General features: G+C 40.4%; 1 protein-coding gene across 1 annotated transcript; it reads right to left on the bottom strand.

Moving 5' to 3' along the window:
* Positions 1-14,616: 14,616 nt before the first annotated feature.
* On the bottom strand, positions 14,617-26,604 carry tamalin (trafficking regulator and scaffold protein tamalin). The gene is made up of 8 exons (XM_028583999.1): positions 26,242-26,604; positions 23,808-23,860; positions 22,604-22,658; positions 20,573-20,675; positions 19,185-19,278; positions 16,883-16,949; positions 15,825-15,891; positions 14,617-15,566 (listed from the first exon to the last, which is right to left on the bottom strand). Exons 1-8 carry the CDS (start codon positions 26,437-26,439, stop codon positions 15,073-15,075), a joined length of 1,131 nt encoding a protein of 376 aa, XP_028439800.1. The 5' UTR covers positions 26,440-26,604; the 3' UTR covers positions 14,617-15,072.
* Positions 26,605-27,067: the final 463 nt, after the last annotated feature.

The raw sequence follows: 27,067 nt of genomic DNA, 5'->3' as shown, positions 1-27,067 counted from the left end.
ACTGCAAACATGATGCAAAAATGTAAGCTGATTTAACAAGAAATCCCACTTGGAATAAGTGAAAGTTAGACCAGAGAGAGAGAGAGAGAGAGAGAGATATATTTATTTTTTTTGATATATTGGAGCTCAATCATACAATCGAAAGCTCCAGAAGAACTACTAATCGACTTTGTGGAAAGACTACTTCTTTCAAGTGGTGGAAGAAGTATTTAAATAATTTCTCCAGTAAAAGTACCAATACAACAATGTAAAAAACACTATTACAAGTTACAGTCCTGTATTGAAAAGTATAGAAGTATTATCAACAAAATTTACTTTCAGTATCAAAAGTCAATTCGTTCTGCAGAAAATGGCCTCTGTGACTGATTAACACTCGTGCACGAATAGCACACAGAAGTGCACTTTACTGTTGTAGCTGTTTGAGGTGCATCACAGATCACAATTACAAATTGAATAAAAACCAATCAATCAATCAATCTTTATTTGTATAGCACCTTATGAGCATAACAAAATGCAATCCAAAGTGCTGTACAGTGATTGAAAAACAAAAGACAATAAACAGGGACAAAAAACACCAATACACACTAAGACAAATAACATATGGATAAAATATGGATAGTTTCAGTTATTTGTCACGCAAAGAAAGTTAGTTTCTAGCTTCTCAAATATGAGGATTTTTCTGCATTGAGTACTTTTACTTTTAAGTATTTAAGTACATCACTTACATACCTTTACTGGTTCTAAACCCTAAGAGTCATGCACCCTCCAACGGGTCACAAGATTAATCTGAGGGGTCGTGGGTTGTTAAAGAAGAAAACTAAAGTTCTGATTCACAAATTTGGATTTGGATTTTGGTCATCAAACAAATCAATAGAGGGGCATGATAGGTCAAAACACCGGAAAAGGCAACAAAAAAAAGCAGGAAATGAGTGGGAAATGGCCAGTTATATATAAGGGGGTAAGCTTCGCTTCAGAACTCGAACCTCCTACGGCGCCATTTTGATGCTACAAAACGATCACCTCCCGTTAGCATTCCATTGACTGCCATTCTTTTTGACGTCACTTTGACAGAGAATAACTTTACATCTGAAGCGTTTAAAGACTCTATTTGTCCGTTGTTTATTTCTAAAGAAACACGACAATGTATAAAAGGCTCCATTACCTTGTACCTCACGTTATGGCTCCGTAGAAGACGTTTTTGTAAAAATAGGCTAACGATTGTGTCATAACCACGCGACTTACTGTTGCTTAGTAGAGGAATTACCGTATAGTACAGGAGAAGCTCGCAGGCAGTTTCGACTTACATGAGCTGTTTAGGTTTAATTACTAATGTTAATTAGCACTTTAGTTAGCAATAATTAGCATGTGCCTATTTTATCTCCTTACATATACCTATGCCCTCAGTCTCTGCATGATTGGGAATGATTGAGATTTCTCTTGGCACAGCTACCAGAAGACTTCCAACTTTCAGACAGGTTGCTCACGTCACATTTACGTCATCTCTCTCAGTTGGAGGCTGCGCAGTAACGCTCAGCGCAATTCCACAAACAAATGCTCTTAGCATGGTCATCGATCTACAAACATAATTTCTCCCCACATAGGTGCTTCATCTGGAATAATCGGTTTATTAAATTCAAGAATAAATCTTTATTCTATAAAACTTGGTTCGATAATAACATTATTCTAGTGTCCCAACTGTTAAATGATAATGGATCATTGCTGAATTATTCTGAATTCCTTCATACTTTTGGCATTCCAATCACCCCAAGAGAGTTTGCAATTGTTATGGATGCCATCCCATCTGGTATTTTAACTCTCTTAAAAGGGACTGGAAAACCAGTTTGCTTACCAGCTTTGGACCCTAAGTTGACCTCAGTTGGTAATATATGTTTCGCTACCACAACGAGGAATAATAATCGTAACATTCGTTCTTTATTCCAGAGAGATGTCACCAGCACCCCTAACGTTGTTCCATATTGGTCTTAACTTAATATTTGGAACCTTCCTTACAAGTACCTCTTTACGAATAAAGTAAGAGAAGTCTCTTTCAAAATCATACACAGGTATTATCCTGCTAAGCAATATCTCTTTAGGTTTAAGCTTGACATTTGTGTTAAATGTTCTTTATGTGGAATATGTCCAGAAACAATGGTGCACCTGTTCTGGCAATGTCCCTACACCATCACTTTCTGGAAAGATCTATCCCAATACATTACTGATAAACTTATCTCTGATTTTTCCTTGTTGTGGAAAGATGTAGCCTACTGTTTGGTTTCCATGACAGCAAAAGTAGGCTAAAAAACAAAGAAATATACCTAATTAACTTATTGATCATTTTAGGGAAATATCATATTCACAAATCCAAATTGAGTAACTCTAAACCTTCTTTTGTTGCCTTTGGTAAGGAAACAGAACAGTACATCAAAACCATCTATGACTCAAAGAATAAGAAAGCTGCTAAAACCATTCAGTTATGCTCTATTTTTAATGTATTTATTTGAAACTCCCCCTGGCTCTGCTCTTCACTAATGTTTTTTTCTGTATTATTGACCGATTGTTTGTTCATACTGTTTGTATCGTAAAGATTTAATATAGATTTATTTAATAAAAAATAAAAACAAATAAAAAAGTAACTCTCAGCGCTCACCGGAAAAGTGCTTCTAATATCTTTCACTGGTCTCCGTCCAGAGCAACGGGATCTGTTGGTGCAGTTATACTGTCTATGGTTATATACTGCAAGGCTGATGTGGGAAAGTGGAAACAGGTGAGCAGGTGAATGAGAGAGCATGACTGGGACAGGGGGGTCTGAGGGCATCTGGTGGATGGAAGAGGAAATGCAGGTGGCTGGGGAAGTGACAATGTGGCTGAATGGAGGGACAGGACTGAGGCCGACTGAGTGATATCTCTGAAGTGTGGAAATGAAAAGTAGCATGCAATAAAAATACTCAAATAGAGTACTAGTACCTCAAAATTGTTCTTGAGTAGGCCTGCTTAAACTTTCAATTTTATTTTGTCCCTCGAGGGCAATTAGTTTTACATCAAAGCATTTTACAATACACTAAAGAGCATGGACGTCAGCAATAACATCTAAAAAAGATCAAGGCAGAATATAATATGACCATACAAATACAAATACACAGGAAGAGTATAGTGACAAGACATGTATACATGATCAACAACCCTGCTGTCATGGGTCTCTGTAAATTATAGAGTCTAGACCTGTAAAGTGTCCTGAGATAACTCCTGTTGTGATTTGACACAATACATAAAATTGAATTGAAGTACTTGTTACTCTAACACTGGGTATCCAAACATTGAGCACAATGACATACTATGGGTTCTTATTTATAGAGATTGTAGGTTTCTCAGAACAAACAAAGTAAAAATGATTCACTTTCATTTTGTAGTTCTGGCTTGTTGCTCTGATACAGAAGTCACACCAGTAGAGAGCCACTATAACCTTTCTCTGTCTTTTTGACAGTATGCTCATTAACTAGCTCGACTTGTGTTGACTCTCTGGTTAGGGTTGAAATTCAGCTCAAGGGCCGTGAGGATCTGTTGAAGGTCATATACATGTTACTGAATCACTGGGGTCAATGCTGCTGGCCAAAGGTCTTCTCTGACAGTTCACAGCTTTATGTTTGTCCGAGCTGTATAAAAGTGGGGCGCCTGGTTGAGCGTGCGTCCCATGTACAGAGGTTTAGTGCTTGTCGCAGCGGCCGCGGGTTTGGTTCCGACCTGCTGCATGTCATTCCCCCTTTCTTTTCCACTTTCCTGTCTTAATCTATAATCCTAGCAATAAAAGCCCCCAAAAAATGATCTTAAACTGTATAAAAGTGAGTTTGAAAATGTATTGGATCTTAAAAATAAAATGGGTAAAATGTTTTTAACTTGGTCGGAACATTGTAGAGACGTTACAAGGAGGCAGACCTGACTAATAACCCTTTTTTGACTTGTCAAAAGAAAAGAAAAGCACAGGTGTAAATAATCAAATTGATTAAGGCTAAATTCCATTTAGCTGCTCCAGCGTCCTGGTATTGTGCATGCTGACTGAGTCACTCACACTGGAACACACCTATATTTTGCTTGTATCTTACAATACATAACTGTTAAGCTGATGCTTCAAAGAATGAACAATAGTTTATTATTGTTCGAGAAATGTAGCGAGTGGAAAAATGACCTGCGTCTTAAGAGTCACAGAAAGTTTCTTTGACAGAAATTAGGAAAACCACTTAGGACCATTTACACGAATCAAGATGCTAAATATTGATTGCAGATCTGGAAATAAGAAAAGGTTGGTTTGTGTCTTTTGAAATCAAAGTTTACAACCTGAAGTATACTTTTCGTGATTCACTACCAGTGTCAAGGGTGTTTCATGAAATTTTGCATAGAAACCATTGTACTGGGCACTGATTTACCACTGGAGGGCAGCATCCTGACGTGACTGAGCAATCTCATCTCAGTAAATTCCATATTTACTGTACTTAAATGTCTGTGCTGCTCTATCTAGTTGTTTAATGAGGGAAAATAGTAAATGGTTGTCAACACATGTCAAACATCAGCAATTGTATCCGTATTTTAAGCAATACTACTTTTGGTTAGTTATCGGTTTACCTATTTGCACAGATAAGACAACATAAATAGAACAATACATTACATGTTTAAAATGAGATGTGGGCTTATAAAGACATCTCACAAAATGAAAAATAAAGTGTCAGATAAGATTAGGATTAATGAATGAAAAGGGGAAAAAAAACTATAAAATAACACAATACAGCACAAAATATAGAAGATTATAATGATATATATATTTGCCAACAATAAAAAAATGACCTACATGTATGTATATTGCTGCTAATAGGCCAAGTACAGAGAGAAAGAGAGAGAGAGAGAGAGAGAGAGAGAGAGAGAGAGAGATGGCCATAATCTACAAAATGAGTTTATGTGACAGGATGAATAAATTGTGGTATTATAATAAATGGTATTTATTCCACAGATGAGAATTGAAAGACAATTGTTTAAAATATAAGAAAATGTAAATGATTTACACATCTGATGTTATTTATGTGGATTTTATTACTTTAAATCTATTAATCGTTACAGGTAGGCTACACACCATACAGATACTTATGTGAGAGACTCTAGTCAATGGGCCTACATGGGCCATGGCAGTTGTCAGTGTTGAACAATAACTTTCCATCCAGATTTCATTAAGTGAAAATGACGCAAGGGCTGCTGTGCTGTCAACAGAGACATTTCATCACAGCACGGTTTGAATAATGAACTCTGTCTTCATGCGTGTCTTTGTCACCCGGGAGGACAAAATCTTTTCTGTCATCTGTTAGTAGGTCACAAGAATGTCCCCCTTTGAGCCTTCCCACTCTCACATTCCTCCCTCATCGACTGCCCACATACACTGGGCCACACACTCTGGGCTGGACCGTCCAGCACTGGGTTCATTTTCAGGGATAGCCCTGAGGATGTCACTGGGGCAGTCCTTGACAGTCTCAGGGCACATTATATTGTTGTACTGTAGGTGTTGATTATTGAGCTACAGTTGATCGCATAGGAAAACAGTGAAAGAAGAAGTACTCACATTCAACAACAAAAAAACACTAGCCTGACACGTCAGATGGTTTGTTAACACAGAACCATCTGAGAAGCCGTCATTGGAAACTGTTTGGAAAAGGGCAGGCATATTCAAAAAATACCTAGCAGATGATTGGATGAACCATCTATCTATATGACATTTGCCATTGTTGTTTTAAACAAACAGTCGCGGCCGCCACACACACCTAAACCACGCCTGTAGCTGCCAGAAGTTCAGCTTGATTGGTTCGATCCACTGCTGTTCAGACACATAGGCAATAGTTGAAGGCTGACAATATGGATGTTCTTGTGATATACAGTATTTCATGTGATTTATGCTCATCATATTCTTCTCGCGGGATGTCATGATATCCCAAAAATCTAGCTGCTGTGCAAGCTTAAAACATTTGAAAATACAGCCCTGCAGCCTCTCTTTTTTTCTTAGCCCCTCCCACCAGACGAGCACGGGCATTTGCACATGCTTCGTACAGTAGCCTGATCAACGGAGGTACATTTGAAAGATAATTGCCTGATTTCCTGCACGTGGCTCACGCGCCGGATGTCCCTCACTTTCTGCTCTGTGTGTGTTGCCGTTCTCAAACTCACAAACTTCAAGCAACACACTGAAAATGGCAAGTTTTGAACAAAATTTGGATCATACAATTAGACAGGCCTGCTTGGTTCTCTCGGTGAATGATTGTAAAGATTTACAAAGAATATGTTTACGGCATTTACTCTCTACCTGGGACATTTTAGGTGCGATTGCTGTGGACAAAATACACACGGCGATACACTGGTAAGAACAAATTAGGTTTAACCATGTATCCAGCTAATTTAAATAGCTCACATTACTGTATTGTATAGGTTTAGCGAGGAAAGGTCTCTAAATGGATCTGCTTCATTCATAGACATCTGAAACCAAGTAGGGATCAAACAGTGTTGCTCTCATTAATGGAGTTACAAGTCAAATACATTGGGAATCACTTATCTTTACCAATAGTCTATTTCATAAGCTTATTATATACTTTTTTTCTGAGAAGTATCTAGTAACTATAGCTGTCAAATAAATGTAGTTGAGTAAAAAGTAAAATATTTACCCATAAAATAGCACATTTGAACTACTAAAGTAAAGTGCAAGTATTTAAAATGATACGCCTAAGTACAGTATTTGAATGCACCACTGTAAAAAACATGTTTGAAATGCTACACATTTAAGAAAACAAGTTCACAGGAAGCACCTCTGCTTTTATTCACACCTCGGCTTTGTGGCATTTTCCTTTTGGTTTTTCAGGTTGTCGTCATGGTCATTGCTGCTGTCTCTGAGCAAGAGGTGTGGACGAGGGTTGGGAATGTTTTCTTCGCTTCCTAGGAAAACCCTCAGGAAGCATTACACAAGGCCCCAAAACACTTGGTCAAGCCAGAAAGTCCGGAGGCAGCACTGAACACCCCCTGCAAGTCCCTATCGCCTCACAGGCCTGCACGGCCGCAGCACTGGGCTGCTGGTGCTTTTGTTTTGATTCCTTTCCAGGCCTGGGACAGTCGCCATCACTGACTCACACATATTGGCTCACTTTGGCCCCTTTTCATTTTTTCTTCAATGAGTTTCCTCTTGTTTTTTTCCAGATACAGTACAGTCCATGGATGAAATAGCAGTGTTATTGTCTCAAAGTTTCCTGGACCTGTTCAAGGCCAGGAGGCTGTTGTTTAAGAGTAAGCAGGGGGACTTTATAAAGAGTTTGTGTGTGTGCGCACAAGGGGTTGATTGCACTGATGCAAGTGGAATCCCCCAAACAATACACAGTCTAGCTTGTCAGTATAAGACAGGGATTGAAGAAGCTTGTATAGGGTGGAAGAGAAATGTCAGCTGTTACAACCACAGCTGCCATTCAGATGGAAGTGCTTATGTTTGGTCTCTTTTCAAATCACAGTGAATTCCCCAGTCTCATCAGCATGCTGAATACGGTCGCTGAATTCAGCCCAACAAACTGCTCTCACACTAAACCAAAGAGACCAAATGATAAGACAGTGAGTCCTGTGAAATATACAGGTATATGGGTGTTAAAGATTAAGCACAAAAGAGATTGTTTTGGATGTAACACAGAAATAACCTCTGCTCTAAAATGATCGGAAAAACTAAGAAATGTGCTGTGAGATGTAATCTAGTAATCTAAAACCAAATGGAAAAAAAGATAGAAGAAGCAGCAGCTGACAAACCACATACTGACTAGACAGATGGGTAAACTTCCCCCTTTCCCAATACGTAAAAAAAAAAAAAAAAATGATCAGTTAGCGTAGTTTTAGCAACATGATATCACAAGCAGACTGTCTCCTTTCATGATCGTCATTTGTGTGTCACCATCACCTAAAATACAAATCTTTCAATATGAAGTGTGTGTGTGTGTGGGTCATCATCACAGCAGATGAGTCAGTTCTACCTTCTTGGATTGAAAATGAAGGCCTTTGAGGGGGAGTGTGTGGGCCAAAAGTGAGAATGTGTTGAACTGCGTCAGATAAAAGCAACTCTGTATACTATGTACCCACACACTATATGAATATGGCGTATTACTGAGCTTTATTAGGACTTAAAGTCATTTCAGACCACACCCTGTATCAGTTTTAGGTGGTTTTATTGACAGAAGTGGGGCTGTTTCGGCAGGTCATCGTCAAACAAAAGCACAGTGTGATCTTCCTAAGAACGGAGAATTTCAGCTGTTTTCTGGGAACATGGTACAGTATCTCTGGGCTCCATCCTTTCTGTATTCCTGGAGCTGGCTTTTGAAAAAAAAACGGTGAGTCAACATCCTCTCTCCTCTTGGACAAACACCACAGCTTACAGCATTCCTGAAGCCCAGACGCTCCTGCTCTGCAGCCTGAGCTTTCAGGCGGCCATGCTGATTTCATTTGCCCTGACGTGTTGGGAGATGAGGACAATATGCTGTCCTCTCTTGTTGGCTGTACCGTTCAGTCAGTACGGATGTGGTGGTTATATTTGTTCAGCATCCCCAGGAGAGAAAAAAAAGACGTTCAGAACAGGGTGATCCCCACCACTTCCTGTCTTCGGAGACAGGAAGAAGTTACTGTCGCTGTTCTCTTTCTTTCGACCCACGTGAGGACGTCTAGACCAGTAGACAGCCTCACGTGGGCCTGTTGCTCTAGACACTCGTGGTTACACACATACTATAGCTTCAGGGCTTTGGCAAATAATCTAACTGAAATATTTAGCTGTTACAATTTCAGGCAAAAGGTTTCAAACTGAGGCTAAAGCTATAACCCCATGACACTTCCTGCCATTGTATTGAGGACTTTCGCTTTCTCCCTCACACTCACGGCTGTCAGAGGTTTTATGTAAACGCATTTCAGTCCTAGATGCATGGGTCAGAAAGGAGCCAGCAACATTTCATATTCCAGTTATTCCTCAAAAATTGTGTTTTTGATTTCCCCCATTTATTTTTTAAGGCTATTTTAGGCATATGTGGGTCAAAACATACCTATATGCATTTACTTTAGAAATTAATAGAACATCATCATATCAGTTATTTTTATTTTCAGTTTGTGTGTGTGTGTGTGTGTGTGTGTGTGTGTGTGTGTGTGTGTGTGGATCAGAGAGTGAAATAGACTGAACATTGGCAGGTGGTTCTTTATCCGACTTTGTATTCTCAAACATCATAAAACAATCATGAAAAAGAGGAACCTGTTATAATATATAACTAAACGTTCTAAATGGGGCCTATCGTACACCATCTGTACACCCACCTCATATATATTGTATTGTATTATTTTGGGCTAAGCCTATGACTATGACTACTAATATACAAATGATTCATTAATTAATTCACCCATGCAGCTGTTGTGTTTCCTGTGTTAGCATTAAAGCTAAATGGTCATGACTGTCTGACATATGAGCAGCAAAGGGAAATAAAAGCACACCAGATATTCACACCTGTTGCTCCCCTAAACAGGAAATAATATACAAGTGTGTGTGCGTGTGTGTGTGTGTGTGTGTGTGTGTGTGTGTGTGGGTGTACGGGTGGGGAGTGGGTGGGTGTACGGGTGGGGAGTGGGAGTCATTTAAGGTCTACTTTCAGACTGGAGATGCCACATTATTATGAAGAGATACAATGAACAGAAAGTGCTGCTAGCTAAACACATTTATTTTTATGGACAGTTGTCTTTGCAGAAAGCTTCATCTTATCTCCATACTCATACACCAACTTTGTCAACCCCTGAGATGTTGGACTGAAATCTACCAGATCCTGTAGTGATTTTCCTTTGCCCCTAAAACAATTAAAAACAGCTCTGAAAGATCTATTTAGTAAAACACAATTTGAATTGATTTTCCACGTAATCCTTTAAAGAGGCTATAGCTGGTTGCAGCTACTTAGCATTGAACTTTCATCAAGTTGTGGGACTCACAAAAGACAGAAAAGAAGAAATAGCTGAAATTGGTCCTAATTTTTAGTCCAAAATACTTTCCTACAATTCCTATAATGCAACTCATTATGCAGCGTCTGTCATTAGACCCTTCCCTGTCTGGTAAACATCCACGTTTTCAAACTCCACCCTGAAGTTTGTAACGTCAGCTTTCTGTTAAATATGTGCAGCAATTTTATCGTGAGGCCTTCTTCATGGTCACCATACAACACTATTGAGTTGTTGCTGGAGTTTTGACCACTGTTAAAAATGGGAAGTCTCCAATATTATTTAAGATAACCATGACGACATCATGGGTTATTTTCTCAGACTTTAAAATGCAGCCTCCAGAGCCACAAAAAAACAATGCACAACTGTTTTAACAAGCAGAGTAGTAGCCTACTATTCATGACGAGTAAGGTGTTCCTAATGTCTAAAATTAGTGGAGTGTCCCCTTTTAACTGGTCCAAAAATCTGTTGATTTCTTGCTAGAGCTAAATAAAAAATAATAGTTGGAAATCAAAGGCTGGTGTAACTCTACCTCTAATTACAGGAGTAGTATTGTGGTATTGTATTTGAATGACAGCCATAATGTTCCTCAGCTGCCATCTGATGCAAGAAATAGAAAAACATACACATTCCAATTAAAGTCCAAACGATCAAATAACGTATTGCAATTGATTTTAATTTTGCAAATTGGTGCATGTTACAAGATAACATTGAATTTGACTGACTAAAAAAGCCACTATGGAAGTTTTAGTTTGGGAGAAAAAAAAAACCTCAGCTAATCTGCTTCATCAGGACTGTGGAGGTGTTTGTTTGATCAGATTTCATCGGTAGCGCCTGGCAACATTTGAAAAACAAACCACAGAACTGCAATAATCAGATTTTATTTTTGAAGGTTGCTAAACCTTTAACCGTGCATGGAAATATGTTAATATTTCCAACTTGGCTCTTCCTACTACAAATCAGCAAAACAAAAAGAAAGAAATCTTTCATTTGCACCTTGTACTGGTATTTATTTGTCCTTGTACTGTTACTGTTACGGTTGTGTTCCAGTTGGACTGTGTGTAGAACTTGTGTGTATTTATGTGTCTTGCATGTGTTTATACTTGCTGCACACCTAATCGCCCTTCGGGGACACAAATAAAGTTGAAGTTGAAGTTTATTTACTGTAAAATAATCAATCAGCTTTGGCAGAAACATTTTCATGTCGGACCCCATATCTCATAATAAGAAGCTGATTATCAAAATATGTTTTCACAGCCTTCGAGATAATCTTTCATGTGTAGGCTGCTATTTTTTTATACCACTTTTATTAGCACTAATGTATGTTGTGTGTATTTGGACCTATAGACTCACGCAGCTACTGGAATTTGATGGACTGTATGTAGGGGGATTGATAAAATACACAGCTGCACAGCTTTTAAATAAGAGGTTTTGCCTGTATAACTGATCTGACCATTAACAAGCTGCTGGGTGGAAATTATGAGCGGCAGCTTCAGGAAAGAGGCAGTTAAAGCCACAAAGAGACAATACAACCTGTAAGGTATCAGCTCACTGCTGCTGCTGGGAAACCAAATGCACAATCGTTATCTCAGATGCAGATTATGAAGACTGTTCTTCAATTTGCATTTATTAAAAAATACTGTAGAGGGGGGCGGCTAAAGCGGATTCATCCAAGTCATGCTGGACAGTTTCGTTTACTGTTGTTGGTGCTGGACTCACTCTTTTATGGACAATTTTAAAAGTAAAGGATATGGTTTATATGTAACTTTTGACCCTGAACGTGTCTTTAGTCCAGACCTGTTGTCTCTTGAAGCAGGTGTCCAGTCTGACGTTGTGCTTTCTTGTTTTACTGCACGTTACCTGTCCTCTCTGTTTGTTAAACACACACAGTGATATACAAACATGGAGATAATCACATGCATATGATGCTGTCTTTTTTTAACCGTTCTCTTATCTTTACAGTGGTTTTCCGGCACATTTGTCACCCAACATCCTGTGCCTTGACAGCCCACTCCAGCTCTTATCCCTCTATCAAACACAACAGACTCCTACAGTGCCACACTGGCCACCCACGCTTTATGACACCGAAACGTTTTGAGTGATATTTCTGCTTCAAACGGGTATATTTTATCTGTTGCGTGAGAATAGCATTTATGGTTTTGTCTGGTGTCTTTTCTGTGCACGTGTGTTTAAAAATGTAATCCGGTTCCTTATTTTTAACCAATAAGAACATCTGCATCCATAATCCTAATTCAACCAGAGAGGCACTAATGGCCATTAGAAGCTGTGACGCACACCACGCTTGAGAAAGAGCACTCTGGTCTGAGCAGTTTCACCACAGAGGCTCAACTGTGTCCTGCTGCTTCCTCTTCTCAAAGCTTCTCATTTCACATCACTGACTGTAAGAACAGTTATTATAGAGATCAAAACTTCCTATTGAAAGCATTGTTTGCAGAGCATTGAATACATATGCAGACATAAATAGATAAAACGGTTTCGGTTGCGTTGGCTTGTTCACTTAGGTACACTTTTGACTCTATAACCAGTACCCAGCCAAAACAAAAACGAGGGAGACCCCAGGTGTTTATCAAAACAAAAATGTGAGGAAAAAAAGAGTAAGAGATGCAGTAACAATTGCCCCTGGGCCTGCAGTTGCACAGGCCCAGGGAGCAATTGTTACTGCATCTCTTACTCTTTTTTTCTTCACAGAGGGGTCAAGGGGCTCTACAGTGCCAGACTCACAATTGGACAGTTTACAAAAAAGGATAAAAATCAAGATATGGTCTTTTATATTTCACACATTATTGTTCCTCATCAAAAACGAGGAAGAATATTTTCGATTTTGTTCATCTCCACTAGAGGTCCAATGATTAATAAATCAATTAGTCGATTGACAGAAAATGAATCAAGCAAAAATAGTTTCGATTGTTGTAAGTTCTTGGTCTTACATTATTGTAAATTGAATATTGTGAGTCTTTGGACGAGACATTTGATATATTTTAGATTTTCTAATGTTTTAGAGACAGAACGATCAATAAATTAGTCTAGAAAATAATCTGCAGATTAATCGATAAAAAAAGTGACTATCTGCAGCCCTGATCTCCATCTCCACTAAATAAAGGTGCTCTCATGCTGTCATGTTTATGAGTTTTTTTGTTTCAGAATATTTTGATTTTAGATACTAGTACAGTATGCTACTGTGTTGATTCTATGAAGAGTTTTAAGAACACAATACCAAAAACTGTAATCCAGCCTTCCTCAACATGACAATTTCTCATACATTCTGGTTACAATGTAGAGTTACAGTAGAGGAGACATGTAGAGTCTGTGAAACAACAGTGGTGTTTTAGCAGTAGGGCGACATCCAAACATTTGCAACAGTGTTATTGACTAGCCACCCCCCTATACTAACCGCCCGCTAGGTTAATTGCTGAGCACCCTGGTTGTTTGGGCCCTCTGTCTCCGCTAAATGGCCCTTTCACACATTCTTTTTAGTGTAGCATCATCTTGAATAATTATCCCCTCGTTATGCATCCAGCCCATTTGCTCTAATCCCACGTTTCAAGCACCGGCAAGCTTGCATAACAATCCCTTAAGTCACCCCCCTCCTGCTTCTCCTTAATGTGCCCACAACAGTCAGAGGGCTCGGCTCAAAACACATGGCCACATACCATCGCTCACCATCATCAACACTCCCGACGCATCTGTGAAAGAGCAGCAGAGGACAAAAGGGATCAACGCTGAAGAGAGAGTGACCACCATGACCTCATGGGTCAGCTGGGAACCAGGAATGAAAAGACTCCAAGCAACCCCCCACACACACACACACACACACACACACACACACACACACACACACAGTCTCACTATCTTTGTGGGGACCCATCATTGACATAATGAATTCCCTAGCCCCTTACCCTAGCCTTAACCATCACAACTAAATGCCTAACCTTAACCCTTACCCTCACCATAACCTTATTCTAACCCTCATCCTAAAACCAAGTCTTAACCCTCAAACTGCACTTTAATAGTTGTGGGGTCCAGCATTTGGGCCCCACAAAGCTGTCCGGACCCCACAAGTGTACTGTATTCCTGGTTTTTGGACCTCACGAACACAGACACCCCCCCTGGACAACTGAAGCCGCCATGGGAATATGAGAGCGTGGAAGAGGAGGAATCAGCATTCGTCTGCAGGAGCTGAAAGAAAGCGTTTGTGTTTGGAATTTTGGGTCATGCCTTTCTCCGCACATTCCTCACTATCCTCGCAACAATAAACTGTGTCAGAGCCGATACAACAGCCTCCATTCTGGATACCTCACACCACAAAAAGCCTCAAACCATCCGAAAACCAGACATTAACCTCGAGAACTCGAGTGATAACATTCTTAAAACGGAGGAAGAGTTGTGAAACTATGAAGGCTTGCTATATTTAAAAGTATCACATGGAGTAGGACACATCTCCACTGGGGAAATTACAAACAGATTGTGTGTATACTTGAGGTCTGAGCGCTAATTTAAGTTTGGCAGCTATGATTCCCACAAACAGTTGTGGCTTGTGGAACAAAATAGCTTTTCTTGCAAGTTCTGCACAAAATAATGAGCGTGAAATTTGAAAATGACACATATTTTATTTTTTAGGAAAAAAATAAATCAGCATCAATCTGACTCATTTAAAATTAGATATCAAACTTGTCTCTTACAAAAGGTCGTGTTGAGCAATCACAAATTTACTCAGCTGTCAAAATAAAAGTTGGTGCATGCAGTAAAAACGGAAAAATCCTTCATTCTGTACATTCTGTACATAAAAGCAGACATGTTAAAATAAATAAATAACTTAAAAGAACAAAAAAAAGGAAACAAAAGTTATGTACAGCTGTGAAACACTGACGGCTACAGAGGTGCAACTGTCTAGCTATCACACTTTGGTCTCAGTCTCTTCGCTCTTTGGGGCTGCTTTTACTTTTTTTTTTTTTTTCCCTTCTGGCAGTTCAGTTTGACAGTCAGTGGTGCTTTTAAGTCTTTGGACCTGTGAAGTTTAGGCAAACAGCTCGGTTACTTTGCTGCTCACAGTTTGCTCTCCTCCTCCTCCAGCGGTCGGTTCAAGCCCGGGATGAATTTGAGGAGGCGCCTGCGGAAGCTTTTCTGTTTGGGCTTCCTCTGCAGCGAGTTGAATCCTCCCTGCTTCTCCCCCGAGGTGGCCGAGGACGACGAAGATCCCCTCACGTAGCTGCGTGTGCTGGCGCTGCGGCTCAGCTGCGTCTTGACCGTTGGGAAGAGCTCGCTGGTTGGTCGGAGGCGCTGCTGCCTCTGCGCCGGCTGTTGCTCCCTCTTTTTGTCTGCGCTGGTGTTGTCCGAGTCCACGCTTCCGTCCGCCTGGTACAGGCAGGTCTGGTACAGAGGGTCGTCCTCGGTGGCCGTGCTGAGGAAGCTGGCGCTGCTGCTGGTGCTGCCGCTGCAGTGGAGGGCTCTCTGAGCGGCGGGGCTGGGAGTGCCGAGGCTGCCGTACACGCCTGCTGACTCCAGGGACTCGTACACCGCAGCGTCACTCAGCACTATGCCTACCAGGAGAGAAAGGCAGAGTTAGGGATTTTATTTACGATTGAACTAAGTATCCCTAAACATGCATGCATGCATGAAGGAAGCTATTCAAACTGGAGCATTTCTTAGTATGAAAACGAGCATTTAAAAAATAAAAATTTGTTTGTCATATTTCCTCAACCTTTTGTACTTTTCTTGTTTTTTTTTTTAATGCATGTACATGCACTGAGTGGATTATCCTGGTGAAATAAAGTTACATTACAAACAATACGACCTACCATGAACAAGCCTCTGCTCCTGCACCATCAACGACCGATATTCATCCCATTTCTCATGAAGAGTTTGCTACAAAAAGGAAGACCGATATGTTAAATGACTATGGCAAGAAAACCACAACACAGGCTGTAAAAACAACTCATGAAAAATGACTTAATAATATTGAAATTATTATTATTAAATTACTGAAATAACTTGTGTACAATTAAAAGCAATGCTACAAGGTAGGACATATTAATTTAAACCGGGATGGGTTAACAATTGCCAGCTCATGTATAACAGACTTTTCAAAGCAACAAAAAGACTAAAAAGCCAAATTATCTGTGTCTAAACTGTAGGTGCAAAAGTTGCCAAAGTTACTTATTGTGTCAAGGGGACAGTATGTGTGAAACAGAAAAACTGCATTGACAAATAACAGGAGTTACAGGCTAAAATTTACAGATGATTACACATAAGGGGGCTTTGAATACCACTAACTGACATGCAAATTAGTATGAATATGATTGTAGCAGTTTTTGTTGTGAAGCTTTAGGTAGTACTTTATTCAGTCACTGTTATTGTTTTTAACTCTATAGCAACATCAATAAGTTGACAATGATGTCGCATTTAGTGAGAAATCAACATGTATCAACATTGCACACATGCAGTGTGTTGAGCAGCAGGTTAAACTTTAAAACGTTGGATTAGGATCTCAGAAAGCGGCTGTGTTGCAGCTCTCACACTCGTGGATTAGAGCGGGACAGCTGCTGTAATCTTTGGGGGAAGCTGGCAGCTTTTTAACGGCCACGAGTTTGAGAATGTCTGCAGTGATCAGTGGACTGCTGATGCAACAGGTGGTGCTGTGCTGGGGAGACAGGTGTGGAGGGAGGGGGGAACTGGTGTCTATATCAGGCACATAACATAGTGTGTGTGTGTGTGTGTGTGTGTGTGTGTGTGTGTGTGTGTGTGTGTGTTGTGTGTGTGTTTGTGTGTGTCCACCAGCCACACACAAACAGGCGGACTCACTGCTGACAAACAGTGAAAAACTGCTGCAGAAACAGTAAAAAAGGAAAAAACTCACCTTCAGATACTGCAGCCGGGCCTCCAGCTCTGCTTTTCGGATTGAGTCACTGTAAACCGTCTCCAGCCTTTAAGCGTAAAACCAGAAGGCGATACAGTTAATAAGCGTAACAGGAAGCTAACACTTATAATAAAAACTACAAGGGCAGAAAACAGCGATTTAAAAAAAAAAATGAAAGGCTCTTTTAATAAGATGGTGGCGGGAATGAGTCCGGTGGCAAACAGTTTACAAGAGAGGTGGAAGGGTAAGGAACATCAACAACTTCCACTCACTTCAGTGTGGCAAATCCTTTTAATTACAAGAGTGGGTGACTCAAAGAGCTTGTTTTCACTTTAACAGTTTATACAGACTCCAGTATAAGTATAATTTGATGATGTCAGTCCATAAAATCTGTGCCACTCTGATGCGGTTCACCTCACGTTTTTAGCAGCAGCTCTCCAAGCGTACAGGCGAGGACCTCGCTAATTGTCCTTTTAATCTTTTACAAGTAGAGGAGGAGGAGGAGGAGGAGGAAGAGGAAGAGAGTGTGGTTCAGATTAAACCCCCACATACTAAATCCTAACGGCAATGTTTGAGATACTCAAGCTTTGGTTGACAAATCTATTTAACTCAATAAATTAAGTAAAAAAAAAAAAAAAAAAAAAAAAAAAAAAAAGACATTTAAATGTATTCCCTCAATTATTTTTAAACTTCTAAGTTGCCGGTATGCTTCATCAGAACTGCGTGACCTATGGTTGAACATCTTCTGAAACCACTCCCCCCCCCAGTTCTTGACACAATTATTTCTCGCACTTTTCATGTGAACAGTATATCTTTCACGAGAGACAGTCTGAAAAAGTGCGCGGTTGTCCCCCTATTTTAAACAATATAGTGTCTCATCCCTCTCTGTGATGAATGGCTTTGTCAACACGCCTTTGGCCGTTAAATACTTTTGCCTTCCTCGTTTCCAAGCATATGAAATGTCAACTTCTCACAGGCTGTCCGACCAACAGTCCAAAACACAAACATATGCAATTGACAGATATAGCAGTAAGTCCTCACATTTCAAAAGCTGGAGCCAGAAAATGTTTGCGGTTTTATTGTTTTTAAGTTATTAACTTAAGCCAGTGGTTTTTCAAACTTTTTCCATTCATTCCCCCCCTTTGGAGGTCGAAAGAATCCACGCTGTCCCATGTAAACTGAATTTTCACTGACCATTAAAGCTTTAGTGCGTAACTTTTTATATTAATGGATGTCCATTTCATTCAAGCCGTTGCCAAAAGAGTTGCTACAAAGCTAATTAAGACTATCAGCTCCCACACAACTCTCTCTGGATTTCTCAGTATGGCTCAGAAAACTGTGTCGCCCTGCGACTTTCCCACGCAGAAACTCGAGTGAAGATAATTCCCTTTTCTGAAGAGTCCATGTTTTTTTAATCCTCCTTGGCTAAAAGCAACTGCGTGGGGGAGGGGCGGTGGTGGTGCTCGATCACGGAAGGCTTGTATCATGTGGATGCGCTGACAGTTTTGTTGTCATTACTTAGAATTCCTCACAGGGGCAGCAGAAAGTATGCACTAATAGCTTTAATAGATTTTGGGAAACGTGTAACAAACTAAAATTTGATTGAATTAACAATATCTAGAACATTAAATTTGTTTTACATGTGAGTTACTGTTGTGCAAATGAAAAATGCAAGGTAAAACCTGCCCAAACTGCCAGACACAATAAGACTCATTACATTAAATGTCATTTAGCAGACGCTTTTTATCCAAAGAGACTTACAATTGCTATATATGTCAGAGGCTGCACACCTCTGGAGCAACTAGGGGTTAAGCGTCTTGCTCAGGGACACATTGGTTGATGCATCGCAGTGGGAATTGAACCCGGATCTCGCACACCAAAGGAGTGTGTCATATCCACTGCGCCATCACCACTCTCTATTTTGAATTTGACTGATGTGTTTGCACAATGAGCGTAACCGTTTTTTTTCCTTCTCTTTCCTGTTAAGAAATGTCCCTCTTGTAATCCACATGGTTATGTTTCACTCCGATTAAATATTTTTACCTTGAGTTCTGACAGCCTGGTTAGCAACAAAAAGCTCGTTTGGTTTTTGCTTCTACGCGAATCAGATTATTTCAACTGTCAGATAAACCATTATCACAATAGCCTCCAACTTTCTGTCAAATCGACTTATCGTTTCAGCACTACAATAACTGGAATATGTTTATTACCCAAAAAAAAAAAAAAAAAAAGATTATACTGAGAAGAATTACTAAAAACATTTTGATCCACGCCGTTTGTCGTTTTCTGGGAGTCTGTGTACCTGATTGTGTTGCCACAGGACCTGATGAGCTGAACGATCTCCTTGTGTCGAAATCCCTCCACGGTGGCCTCGTTCACACTTGCGATGGTGTCCCCTACACACACACACACACACACACACACACACACACACACACACACACACACACACACACACACACACACACACACACACACACACACACACACACACACACACACACACACACACACACACACACACACACACACACACACACACACACACACACACACACACACACACACACACACACCAATTACTTCAAGCTGCAGCCCACTAAAGCTTGTTTGATTTCTAAATAAAACCTCAACACACGTGCAACACAAATGTGGAAGACGTGTGCAGTCGTGGCATACGGCTCGTTAATGAACTGCAGTCACCGCCCCATTGGAAAGAGGCTTCTTTAAACGGGTTTAAGACATATTTGTTTATTTATTTATCTATGAGACTCATGTTGTTCCACTTCAGACTTTAGACATGGTGTGAACTCTCATGCGTGACAGCAGCCTTTGTGAGCTTTCAGAACAAAGCCTATTTTTCCTCTTTTTTTAAAAACCGCCGCCCAATCGGCTTCATGCGATGAAGTCACTGTGTTCGCAGCGAGACACAGGGAACAATAGAGCCAGCACGCCAGGAATGTAGGAAGTGAAACTGAAGTGACATACGCAGGTCGGATGAAGGAAGGAGGCGGAGAATCGCCTCCCTTCTTTTTTGTCACACTGACGAGGACATTAACGCCGAGAGCGGCCAGCTTGTGACTGAGAGGTCACAAGTTTGAAAACCAGAGACAATTTATAAAAGCAAAGCAAACGACCGCTGCAGCGCTTTTTAGCACCTTATCGAGAACCCGGCATCCTCTTCTCATCTCACTTTGACAAATATTTCCTCTTTTAAAATCCCTGTCACACAGTTTCTATCTTTCAGGATTTCTGTTTTTTTTTTTTTTTTAAGAGAGATCCTAAAGGAAACAAGTCATGTTTGCCAAATAAAAATAGCACTTCCTTCAAAACTGGCATTTGAGAGGTTGTCTTTGCTTTACTCCCATCTGGCACATTGGTGAGAGGAGCTGGCAAATACGTGTTGGCTGAAATAGCCGCTCACTAAGTTGTTTGTTGACTGAAAAATGAGTAGGCAAACGGTCATATTTGTACTTCCCTAAACAGCCGGCCAGAAACACACTAGTGCTTTTGTTGACGTATGGTACACGAAGTGTCAGCTGGCAAACCCAAAAAGAGGACGAGCTGAACAAAAAAAAAAAAACAACATGCTCACTTCCCATGCTGACTTCCCCTCATGTCTATTACCAGTTTTTTCCAGGTTATTTTTAAGCTTTGATGCATGACAGAGAAATACAAACACAAACTCACCAACTTTAAGTCCTGCTTGCTGGGCCGGGCTGTCATCGTGCACTTTACACACAAACGTGCACATCTCCACAGAGTTTTGGTCTTGATGGTGCAGGCCGTAAGTCTGAAAGAGACAGAACAATCACTGTGAAAAAAAAGAAGCTGTGGAGTAAATACTTTCTTCTTCTCTATGTATAGGAATTGGCTTACACAATGTGATTGATGTCACCAGTTTTGAAATATTGTGGCAATACACAATGCAACACTGATACACCGCTGAATGACGAGCTGAGGAAGCCGTGACGGACAATGCAGGAAAGCAGATCATATCGCTCGACATGCAGAGACGTGGCACAAACATGCAAAGTAATGTTTGTTTCTCTTGCCTGACTGAACAGAAAGCGACGGTAGGCTTTTTCAACTTTAAAAAGGACAGGTTCACATTTTGAAAACAGTACCGACATGCCCACATGTGCATTACAAAAAGCTGCTGTAATTGTTCTGTCCATAAATGCTATACGAAAGCAGTTTTATTGTAGGAGATGGGGGACAAACTCTATTATGTGCAAACAATATGATCCAAAGTTGCATAAAACTACACCTAAAATTATTTTGAGGCTTCAGCACACTGAGTTAGTCTCCCTCTTCGTGTTACTATCCCTCCAAGAAAACACTCTCCATGAAAGCACAAAGAGGGAATTAATCAACAAAGTGTACCTTTGGATCTCTTTGCGGCCAGTACGGCCAGTATGGACAGGAGGACAAATTACAGCGACCAGTATCTCCTTCAGTGGACATACTGTATAGGCATGTCAGTATTGTTTTAAGAAAATGTGATCCTATCCCGAAACAGACGCTGAAATCAGCCAACTTTATAAACCTGCTGTTCCCATAAAACTCATTAAGACAGTTCAGCATATTAAACACAGAACATTTGTTGTAAGCCGACAAGATATCCCCTCCTTATTATGCATCTAATATTTAGTTGTCTTGGAAACCGTTCCACATTGTATTTGCTTGCTCTTCCTTGTTTCAGTCACCGCAGACTCTCTGCAGAAGGTCAGAGCAGCGCAGGCATCAGATAGACTTCCCCTTGTCACACAACTATCAGTCAGCTGAAACTGTCAGGGCCTTTCCCTCAACAAACAGGTCCCCAGACTCACAAAACTATGAGAGTGTCCCGTCAAATAACATGTGAGTTATCAAGCTGTTCATCTGCTACAGTCAAGTGTTCCTATTAAAACATGGATCCAACTTGGACGAGTGTCTCTTATGGAAATTTTGCAATGATTCAGATCTGCCGGGCTCACTTCCTCATCAGCCGCCTGAAAGATTAACATATAACCACGCAAATACTCTTGAAATGCAAATATTCCATTTGCATGCTGGATCCTCGACTCCACATCCATCCGTATTAACATAACAGGCACTTTGGGAGGATAACCACAAGAGTCCAAAGTCATCTCTCTCACTGCTGAACGTCAAACTGGCCCTTGTGTTCTCACTTCCTTTCTGGCCACAGACGGACAGGAAGGGCGGGCAGCCTCCATCCAAACCATAAATAGAACAATATGGCTTTTCCTCGATGCAGTGCTCCGTTTACAGAAACTTTAACACATTTCAGAAAACTATTTTAAGAGCGGGGTCTGCATTACAGAGGAGACATTGTGAGGTTGCTGCAGCGCTTCGGGGCGAGAGGAAGAGAGATCAGGGAGATAATGAGGTTGAATGTGTGAAGCGTCTGCCTGCTGAGAGGGTGAGCGTGAAGCCGGTTTTACATGGCAAGCGTGTGAGCAAACCACACAGCTTAAAACGCTGGGAAAAGAAAAACACATCTCCTCTTCTCTCGAGTCATGGGACTAACACTCAACGAGTTATTTGACTGATGCGTGACCTTTGACCCCCCCCCCCAGCCAGAGCAGGCAAATGCTCGGATTAAGAGATTTACAGGATGAGATGTCCACGCTACAGTCACTCAAGTTTCATGATCTGGCGACAGAGATGTGGCCGATCAGGGAAATCCCGTTAAACTATCGCTGTTAATCCTCTCACCTGGATCTCGAAACCAAACGTCTCCTCTTCATTTTTCTCCAGGACCACCACCTTTCTGGAAAAGAAGAAAGAGATTTGGTCATTTTTATTTAAACTGACTCACAAGTTCTTTTTATATCCTCAAATGGAGTCTTTTTTTTTATATGAAAAGGGAGCTGTGTGATTAAGTGGGCAATGAGCATCTAATTTGATCATCAGTTGATTGTTTAAGTCATTTTTCAAGCAAAGATGCCGAACATTTGATGGTTGCAGCTTGCAGGTTCTCAACTGTGTTAAATCGCTGCTTTCCCTGGTCTTACAATTAAATGTAGTGGTTTAAAATTGTAGAAATGAAGTGGGGCGTCTTGACCTTGTGTTACAAAAGTAGAATCAAGGAGGGAAAAAAAGGCATGTCATGCAAAATTAATCAAAAATGTATCAGGAACCATTTGGACAATTAATTAGTCATTTTAGCCCTTTTTTAAGCAAAATGCCACATATTGACAGGTGTCAACTTCGCAAATGGGAGTGTTTTCTGCTTTTCTCTGTTTTATATCATTGTAACCTGAATATTTGGGGGTTTTGGACTGTTGGTCGCACACAAAAAAAGACATTTGAAGAAGTCGTCTTGGGCTCTAGGATATTGTGATGGCCATTTTTTTTACTGTAGATTTCTCTTTTAAAATCAAATAAATATGGGATTTCATAGTCTGTCAGCTTTTTGGCTCACTGTAATGATTATATAAGAAGACTCATTTATAAAAACAGCATTTTGTAGGCCAACATATAAACTCCAAAACACAAGAGCAGGAGGAGAGGAGGTCAACGAGATGTTTATGTCCAACTCTGGATTTCTCTCTTTATCCTTATCTAAATTGCATAACAAGATATCTCTGCTGGCTGTACAGGACTTCTTCTGTGTCCGGCAGCCTCTGGACGTCACAGTTAGCCGTGACGTCTGTACAGTACAAGAGGTCTGTTGGACTGACCGACGTCAACACAGCATCTCTCATGCAGGCGCAGCAAAACACATGAAAATTCATGACAGCCCATCAAAGAATATCATGCATAACATTTGGCTGCCATCATTGTGGCTGACTGTTTGAATGAGGGCCTTTCACTCCGGGATGACGCTGCTCACTTGTAATCATTCTTCGGAGGAACAGAAGAGGAAAGAGAAAAAGTACAAAGGGTAAATGTCAGTGAGGGATGAAGGAGATTGTACCTTTGTGGTTCTGGTGTCACTGTTAAGGGTTTCCATTTCTGCAAACCACCACCCTGCAAGGAGAAAACGAAACAAGTCATGAAGCGTGTCAGACACCTGCGGGAAGTCAACGCAACATCACTCATGGGGGGTGGGGGGGGTTTCCAGGACACACCTACTGTACGCATCAGTGCATCAACTGGTCCATCTAGTCTTGAAGCTGCACATGTGCGCTGTGCTTTTGTGTTTTGTAGCCACTTTGCCATTGTGCCGGTATAGAAACATCAGAAGGTAAAACCAGAAATTCGTGTCTGGCTGCTCTTTGCTTACTTCACAGTTACAACACCAGAAAGCACATAAACTTAGCTTTAATTAACACAAAATAAGCTGCCCTCAGGCACTCAAAATGTTGACCTATGTGAAACGTTAGATCTTGTCTGAGAGCAGTTTGTACAAATTCCAGCCTATTAAAGAAACAAATAAGACACACGTGGCGAGAATAACTGCCACAATAACTGCATTGAGTGAAAAGCCAAGTCAACAGTGGGTCAGGACTCTGCCCTACCGGACTGTGTAAATAAGAAAAGGTATCTGTCCAGGAGTCTCCACTAAATCATTACAATCAATCCTCGACTGTTCCAACTCAATCATTTTCAAATGCTGCTCCTATGAAAGGCTGCTTTGTGCTACGGTCTCTCTGGGTAGTAAAATGTTGCTTTCTTTATGTCCCAACACTTACAGAATTGTCCCGCTCCCATCTCAATGACTGCATTTATTCCCAAATGCCCTCAGAGACCGACGGGGGTGGCTGGAGCAGGATCTCTGTGCCTGTGTGTGCACAATGCACTTTTGTAGCCCTTCACTCCAGCCACTGCACACATGTATGCATGTAGCTTGGTGGATAGCTGTGCCTCTCTTTACTGTACACGGTTACACTTGTCTGCTTTAAAACTGCTTTCCAACTAGGATGCCAGAAACACCAAAGAAGTTACAAAATTGAATCCAGCTTTATGAGAGAAACAATAGCCAGGAGAATGTGCCAATTTACACACTAGTCATTCAAACCTTTTGCCTGTATTATGCAACACCGGCTGAAGTTGGTGTCATTCTGGAGCATCAGAGAAGGGGGATATCAGTCCTGGGCTTCGTTCTTTAAATTATGGCTTCACTACTGCAGACTAACATGGGGTTATCAGGTTAAAACGTTTGATTGTTTTTTTTTTTTAGATGAAGGAATCTTCGGTGTGCTCCTATTTTGAAATAGAGGCAACACGTAGGGAGTCAGAACAATAATTTATGAAGCAGAATAAATAATATAGGAGATCAGTCAGTAGTCAATCTGGTTAATATACAACTCAATTTGAAAATGTTTCAATCCCGTATAGTCTGTACTTATGATGCAAGTACATTTCATTAATACATTTTGGACAATCTTAAGGTCAAAGATCAAAGTTAAATGACTTTAAGATGGGAATATTGGTCTTTTGGCATCAATCGTCTTTTAACAACAAAGTAACTTTTAGTTGAGTTTTTTTTTTGTCTTTTCATATTATATTGTTGTATATTTAAGCATGTATTGGTACCACTTTATTGTGACGCCAAATGACAATAATTACACCAAAAGGCTTGTTAATGGTTTCTACATGTAAATCATTCCAAAAGTCATACTAATGTCAATATATTTCGCCATCCCTCAAAAGAAAAAGGAGTCATTTATATGTTAAAAAAAACTCCATCTTTCTGTAAACAAACCTGAACTGTTGCAGATTTTTACTTTAAGGATTGTTGCTTGTGACAAATCATCATCCTCATCATTTTAATTTGGATGAAGTCCTCGTTTGAAGCACCAGACCCTGGCGAACCTGACACATCATAAATCAGATTCAGTGTTTGGGTGGTCCACACTTGCCCCTGGATGGGCCACTGGTGGCCTTTTTAGTGAAGATGCTCTCTGTAGATAGACACGCCATGAACCAGCAGAGGTGCCCAAACCAATGTCAGACCAAGAACCACCAGATAGACCGACAACACTGCACATCTGAGTAGATTACATCCAGAACCACAGGTTTTTACTTTCAGATAAAGTCATGCAAAGTCCATCTTGTCTATCTTTGCAAGGTATCTTCTTGTCCGTGTGGCAGGTGAAAGAATCACTCAATTCAACAACAAAAAGTAATAAACAAATGTGGAAGTCCACTGTCCAAAAAAATGGTGTGATGCTAAAAAGGCAACAAATAAAAAAAAAAAAAGTAAACTATTCTGCCTCTAGAGTGTAAAGTATAAATGTCTTGTATGAACAACTGCAGCTAAAACGGTTAATAGAATAACTTGTAGAGTGAAGTTAATAACTAATACTAACTATATTGATAACTTCAGACTACAAGACCCCATGAATGAAGACACAGGGGAGAAATAATAAAAAGGTAACACAACAAATGTTGAATGGACTTCTTACCTTTTTGAAGTTCCTGGGCAGCGTCCCTCCAGAGTAAGCCAAAGTCTTGTAGTTGTAAACCTCCGAGGAGCGGGTCGGTAAGTCCCCAGTCCGGCAGCTGTCTGACTTTGACGAGGGGAAATAAATGTCGTTGTCTGGAGGTGCGGGTCCACTCTCTGGCCCGCTGGAGTTCACCTTCTTCAGCCTCCTGAACGTCATGTTGAGCTCATAAAAGAGAGGTGGAAAGTTGTTGAGAATAAAAAATGAAAAGTAATGATAAAGTGTGTTGTTGTCCTCAGAGTCGAGGAAGATGCTGACCGAGTCGCGAGCTTCAACGTGGAGGCAACTATAATATGACTTCAGAGTGATTCTTCTGAAAAGGCTTGGGGGCGGGGACTTTTATTGTGAAGGACACGAATGAGTGCCAATAGGGATGTTGACGTGCATCCTTTTTTTGCTGACTTCAAGTGCATCTCGGACATTGCTGCTTCGCAGTTCGGCAGCTGCAAGTGTTTTTGGTTTTGGGTAAATGCAGCCAAAGAAAGTAGTGGTTTTATTTTAGAAATTAGCTGTAGAATCAAGAGGAGAAAATAAAAGCACACAAGGCATGTAATCGATGCAGAAGAAATAGTTGATTAATCAATTAGTCATTATTTGGATAATTGATTAGTCATTTTAATTGTTTTAGTCTTTTTTCAAGCAACAATGCCAAATATTCCCCTGCATCAGCTTCTCAAATGTGAGGAATTTTTGATTTACTCTGTTATATATAATTGTAACCTGAATGTTTTAGTTATTTATTTGTATTTTACTTTTGGTCAGACAAAACAAGACATTTGAAGACGTA

This window comes from Perca flavescens, chromosome 7, assembly GCF_004354835.1.
Source record: "Perca flavescens isolate YP-PL-M2 chromosome 7, PFLA_1.0, whole genome shotgun sequence".
Lineage (NCBI taxonomy): Eukaryota > Metazoa > Chordata > Actinopteri > Perciformes > Percidae > Perca > Perca flavescens.
This window is presented reverse-complemented; position numbering and strand designations above follow the sequence as displayed.

Excerpts from the sequence above, each read along its gene's own strand:
- tamalin (XM_028583999.1), bottom strand. The coding sequence starts at position 26,439 with ATGACGTTCAGGAGGCTGAAGAAGGTGAACTCCAGCGGGCCAGAGAGT. Across the intron at positions 23,861-26,241 it reads TGCCCAGGAACTTCAAAAAG|GGTGGTGGTTTGCAGAAATG; the intron begins GTAAGAAGTCCA and ends TTCTCCTTGCAG. Across the intron at positions 16,950-19,184 it reads TCCTGTGGCAACACAATCAG|GCTGGAGACGGTTTACAGTG; the intron begins GTACACAGACTC and ends TTACGCTTAAAG.